At 35.8% G+C, this 6,132-nt stretch overlaps 2 protein-coding genes across 2 annotated transcripts; one reads left to right on the top strand and one right to left on the bottom strand.

Moving 5' to 3' along the window:
• Positions 1-453: 453 nt before the first annotated feature.
• On the bottom strand, positions 454-3,526 carry LOC113302256 (SAP30-binding protein-like). Its single transcript, XM_026551147.1, has 6 exons — positions 3,129-3,526; positions 2,903-2,966; positions 2,004-2,245; positions 1,543-1,744; positions 941-1,072; positions 454-816 (listed from the first exon to the last, which is right to left on the bottom strand). Exons 1-6 carry the CDS (start codon positions 3,462-3,464, stop codon positions 710-712), a joined length of 1,083 nt encoding a protein of 360 aa, XP_026406932.1. The 5' UTR covers positions 3,465-3,526; the 3' UTR covers positions 454-709.
• An 818-nt stretch (positions 3,527-4,344) lies between these two features.
• Positions 4,345-5,795, top strand: LOC113302823 (60S ribosomal protein L23A-like). Its single transcript, XM_026551781.1, has 3 exons — positions 4,345-4,406; positions 4,600-4,774; positions 5,482-5,795. The coding sequence occupies exons 2-3, from the start codon at positions 4,732-4,734 to the stop codon at positions 5,793-5,795; spliced, it is 357 nt and encodes a 118-aa protein (XP_026407566.1). The 5' UTR covers positions 4,345-4,406; positions 4,600-4,731.
• The last annotated feature ends 337 nt before the right edge of the window (positions 5,796-6,132 follow it).

Below are 6,132 nucleotides of genomic sequence, written 5' to 3'. Positions count from 1 at the left end.
CTTCAGGCTAGGGTTCATTAATTGTGTACATGAAAAAGATGATATTGACATTGGAGCGAAAGAGATGACTGCTAATGCTGACTGCTACCGCAGCAAAAGTCCCGAAAACGATAAGATCCCTTTACTCTTTTTCTTTCTTGGTCATCCGATGTTCACTGGATTTGGCTCTACAAGGAGAAGTAGAGCCAAAACTTACCGACTTCTCCAAGGCCTTGGATAAATTATCATAAGTCAAAAATAACAGTGACACCTCGATTGCGAAAGATGCAGTGTCTCATCAGGAGAACTGTGAGTTCTCGCTTTGTTTTGATCAGTCAAGCACCAAGACTTGCAAGACCAGTACATGTCCATGTATTTGATGGAAGATACAAAGCCATTTTTCTGCATATAAAGAAAAAAACCCTCGTCAAAACCAACATGTATTAAGCTGATCAATAACATTTTCGGACCCTCTTGGTGGAATGACTTGACCAAAATCTTATTCACATAATCCTATCATTTCTGTATTGGAAATGTTAGCGATACTTAAACAGACAAATAATGTAATAGACAGATAAGATTACAGAGCTGAACCAGTTACTTTTTCTAATTAGAAAATTGGTATAAACGATTACACATGAATGTACAAAGGTTTAGAGGCAGGAAGATCTGTAAAAGTTTCATCCTGCCAAGAACAAAAATTCATGATCTCCATCTAGTGTATCTGCAGTTAGACCTTATCCCACTTTGATTTCTTGTTCAGCCTACTCTCACGTGCTGCACCATCAGTATGAGTTAACTTTGAGTGCAGTCCAGTAGATGCTACTGTCGGAGCACCTGCATAAATTGACAGTGAGGTAAAAGCAATAAGAACAGATATATAGTGTACTCCTACTCACGGAAAAAAAAAGCCAGAAAAAGAATTATACAGACATTAGAAACGACCGGTAATTCTCCAAACCTTGAAGCAGCATGTTGAGTTTTGGTGCCATGGAAACCGTTCCAGGTTGTGCCCCACCGGGAGTGAACTCTACTTTCTGATTCCTTTTCCTCTCCTGTTCTTTTCTGTCTATTTCACGCTTCATATCAGCCTCTGCAACAGCAAAAATATATTAACATTTGGTTCGAAATCATATTTCCACAAAACAACAGGAAAGAATATGGCATAGAGATTTCTCTGCAGGTGCAACACCACAACTCTTTCTCTTCTTTTTTTCACAAGTTTGGAATTTGATCATTATTAACAAATTTTAAGGTAAACTAAACAATGCAGTTTGAGGCACGGGTTCTAAAGTATAATCACAAAAGGATAAAACTTATAAATTATATCAGGGTATAAACGCAATTGCAAGGTCTGATATTTGAGATGTGCTGAAATCCTTGGCATGGACACCAGAGGGCCCCATATCAAGAATATAAATGAACTACTTGTAGAATACTAGGCTCTGGGGATATCTGTAAGCCTTTAAGAGAATCTTATTACTTTAAGAAATGCATTTGGGAAGCTAATACATCTGAGAGTACAAAAAGTGAAAACCAAGTATCAAAGGAAATGTTAATTACCTAATTCATCACAGTAGTCACTCTTGTCATATCCATAAGGGTCAAACACATCTTTACTGAAGCAGCTTCCAATCTGGTCTATCCCTTGGTAACTGACAGCGCGTACCAGGAAATCGGGGTTTCGGTACTCCTTCCTATTGCGTACTTCTGCGTTGAAGCTTTTCCCAGCTCTCTTAAGTGCGAGAAACTTGTTTATTCTTTCCTGCACCCACCAAAAAGAGAAGTTAGGATTCAAAACTTATTAACAAACACATAGAAAGATTTCCTAGAGAACAAGACTGTTGATCCTAATCCACCAATCTAAATTCTAGAATGACAACGTCTAAGTCGACACAGGTATCTTGTCTGGTATTAGTAGAACCCACACATGTTTCCAAGTATACTTCATCAGTTTTATGGGGCAAGGTATCCTTGCAAGTCTGCAATTAACTTATGATACAAAGTTAGACTATGACACTTACTTGCAGTTCTTCAGAGCACTTAGTGTTTGGTGGGGGAGGCAGAAACTTTTTCAATGCATCGATATCTCTTTGTACTTCTTCTGAAACTGTAGCGGTCTCCTCATTCTTTACAGATTCTATTTCCATATTATCACAGTTCACTGCAGTACCGTTATCAGATTGAGAAGGATCTGGCTGTTCAGATGGTTGAGGGGTTGCCTGAATTTGACCAGTTACTGGTGGCGTTCTTGCCTGCAAAGTAACTGAATAACAAACTTGCTGTCAAACATCTTTCTTTACTGCGCATAAATGATAACTTAATGACAACAATGTATGCCATGAATGAGATCAACCGAGACAACATCGGACGACGAAAACGTATACTACAAGGATGAAAGAATAGAATAAATAAGGATATGAAACATTCAAAATTATAAAGAAACAGTGAATTGGTCCATGAAGAGAAAATTCTACTACTTTACGGTGGCAAGATCAACCAGAAGTTGCAAACTTTCATAATTTGAGTTAGTGAAGATGCGGAGAAGACAACCTGAACGAATCCTTAGCAGCTAACCAGGTGGCCAGGTTCATGAGGACTGACAATTACGCTCTATGGTATTCTGGCAATTGACACATCTAATTAACTATAACTAATTCAATTATGTTATGCAAATGAGAAAGGAACATTAATTGAACACCGTATTACAGTTCAAATTTTCACGTTCGTTATAAATTTTGTCAAAAAAATCTGATTATAGTGCTAAAATGCAAAGACTCCAAGTAAATACTAAGATAAATCAATTACAATGTCATTGTGTAGGTTTGGATTCAGCGCATATCAGCATTCATATAATCTTTATAGAGTTAGAGATCTAATATCCTAAATCACAGCATTAGATATTCAGCTAAGCAAGACATACCACTTGTAGTTTGAAGCTCTGAACTGAACATAACACCATCACCACCAATCGAAATTTCACCTTCCTGTAATTGAAATACACGAAACCCATCACTACTTTTCACCCCATATAATTTCTTGTCAACCAAACCCTAATTTCGTTTTTCACCAAACAATTACAAATTATCAATTAACAAGGATAAAAAAATCTATTAACACTAAACCACAATAAAATTATAATGTTTTACCTCTGGTTCAGGTGACATTGCAGTTTCATCATGCCCATAGTCAACAATCATCGTCAGGGTTTCTTTTTTCACTCTCTTCTCATATGCAAAAGATACCTGTGTATTCTGCGATTGAGGAGGTGTTGGAGTTGAAACACTTTCAATCAAACTATTAGGAAGTGAAGTTTCAGACTGGAGAGGAATAGGTGGAGATATTTCTGAATTAACCCTAATATCTTCACCGTTATCTGTTTTTTGTTGCTCATCTTCTTCCATATCATCAATATCTTCATCTTCTTCATCATTATACATAGACAACAGAGCTATTCCTTCTGATTCTTTCTTCTTCGACGCCATTAAAAGCCCTAATTTTGAGAAAACTTCCCTCCTGTAAGAATTTTGAGAAGTGAAACATACTAGAACCCCCAACTATATGGGTTCAAACATATAGAAGCCCCACTAAATGGATCATCCACTGTCAACTACATACTTTAAGAAAATGATATTACTAGGCCCAAAAAATCAAATTTTCTTCAGATCTGGCCCATAATTAATTATTACGAATTTTAATAATACCAAGGCTACCCTTTAATATTTATACAAGAGGAATAACAGAAGATACTTTCATTTTCTATTTCATTTTCTTTCTCCGTCTAAAACCAGAGTTGCTCTCATAGATTCATTTTCTAGGGTTTTATCTATTCGGTTGTACAAGATCTAATCTTCTGATTTGATTTCACATCAACAATTTGCAAGCAAATCGATCTGTGATTTAGAAAGAATCAATTATGTATAGAGATTTTTGTTCTACTCTATCTTCTGCTAAAAGAATTTAGTGGTTTTCGATCTATGTCATCTATGGATGCCGATGTACGACGAAGAGGAAAAAATGACATCAATCTCTACTTCTGTATCTGTATCTACTGATGATGTTTGTAGATCATCATTTGTTTGTGAATAAGTCGAAATCGAGATGCAGAGACAATGGAATTCGTCATCAACTATTAGATCTGAAGATTCAACAACAAAAAGTGAGAAAGATAAGTTTCTCCCTTCTAATCCTGTTTAATTCAATTAAAATTCCTAGTTATGTGATCCGAAAATAAAATTGACTCTAATTTGTTGTTTCGAAGCTACTTCAGGTAAGGTTTTCTATTTAATTCAATAGGTTTTCCTGATTTAGTAGTTCTACTTTCTTAGTTTGATAAGGTTCTGATTTTTGTTTCGTTGACTTTATTCAGATCGGAGAAGAACATTATTTTTATTGAATCAACAGGTTTTGAATCTAGGTATGTTTAGGTTTGTTGTTTGTTTCTGCCGCCGATTTGTTGATAATACTAGTTAAATTCTCCATTTAATAAAAACGCTGATCTCTCATAATTCTAATGGAGCTAGTTGTGGACTCTTGTTGGTGTTTTTATGTTGCTTATCTTGACTATATATGTTGAGTTTGGTTAACGAATCTATGGTGGTGTTGATGGTGGAGATGCAGAATCTGGAGGAGTATGAGGAGGATGTGGTGGTAGAGGTGGTGGTATTGGAGCAGGTTTGAAGGAGGATTTTGAAGTCAGTGGTGGTGTTTTTCAGAATTGATGAATTGAAGGAGATGATGAGAAGATAAAGGATGAACTATTTTAAGTTTCTACTACTGGTGCTAGTGGTGACAGGTAATTAGCTGATTTCACAAGGTTCTCTTCTTTTTTAAATGTTTATGTTTTTTTTGTGATCAAGGTTAACTTGTTCTGATAAATTTACTACGGTAGCATCCCTGTCAATGATTGGTTTTTACTGTTGACTTATGCATCCTTGTAAAGGTAGTATATGGATTTTGTAATGTATATCAAAGGGGTCAATGCTTTCCGTTGAATGAATGTATATCAAAAGGTAGTATATGGATATAGGTCTGCACATTACATCTGTTTAACTGCACATTAGACAAGCCATATGCATGACAGTTTGCACATTTAACTAGCATTGGCAGACTATATATGTGTAACTAGTAGTTACACATCTAATCAAATGTGTAACTTCTAGGTACACAAGCTAAATGAATGTGTATCTACTAGTTACACATGCAAATTAGATGTGTGACTTATAGTTACACATGTTAATTTGATGGTATATGCATATGTAACCTAATATGAAACTTCTATCTAACTGTAACATTTTTAATTTTACCTTCTTTTTGTAGAGTCTGTAACTCTGTAAGGGTGAACTATTAAGTTTTGTATACTTGCTCTAGTTTATTCAGTTATGAGATAGATTTGACTATTCTGTGTCCATTGGTTTTTGATTTTTGGATGTCCTGTTTTGTTCATTTGTATGAGAAGTGTTCTAGCTGCTATGGTACTGATATCATTTGCTTGTCATGTAGTTACTAAGAAGGCTGACCCCAAGGTGCTGGCTAACAAAGCTTCCAAGGCTGTCAAAGCTGGAGCATCAACCATTAAGAAGAAGGCTAAGAATATCTGCACATCAGTCATATTTCACAGGCCAAAGACATTGCAGAAGGCAAGGAATCCCAAGTACCAATATATTAGTGCACTACCAAGGAACAAGCTGGACCATTACCAGATCCTGAAATACCCACTCACCACCGAGTCCGCAATGAAGAAGATTGAAGACAACAAGAAGAAGAAAACAAGGATGCTTTCAAGAAGATGTACAACATCCAGACAGATAAAGTGAACACCGTTATCAAGTAAGCCTTCTTGATTACTTACGACTAGCTACTTCTTTTTCTTGAAAGGTAGTATATGGATATAGGTCTGGAATGGTTTCACTTAACTCATACATCTGTTTAACTGCACATCACACAAGCCATATGCATGACAATTTGCACGTTTAACTAGCATTGGCAGACTATGGATGTGTAACTAGTAGTTACACATGCTAATTAAATATGTAACTTCTAGGTACACAAGCCAAATAAATGTGTATCTACTAGTTACACATGCAAATTAGATGTGTAACTTATAGTTACACATGCTAATTTGATGGGATATGCATATGTAACTTATAGTTA

The sequence above is a fragment of the Papaver somniferum genome, chromosome 8 (genome assembly GCF_003573695.1).
Source record: "Papaver somniferum cultivar HN1 chromosome 8, ASM357369v1, whole genome shotgun sequence".
Classification (NCBI taxonomy): Eukaryota; Viridiplantae; Streptophyta; class Magnoliopsida; order Ranunculales; family Papaveraceae; genus Papaver; species Papaver somniferum.
Note: the sequence above shows the minus strand (reverse complement) of the source record. Positions and strands in the feature narration are given on the sequence as shown.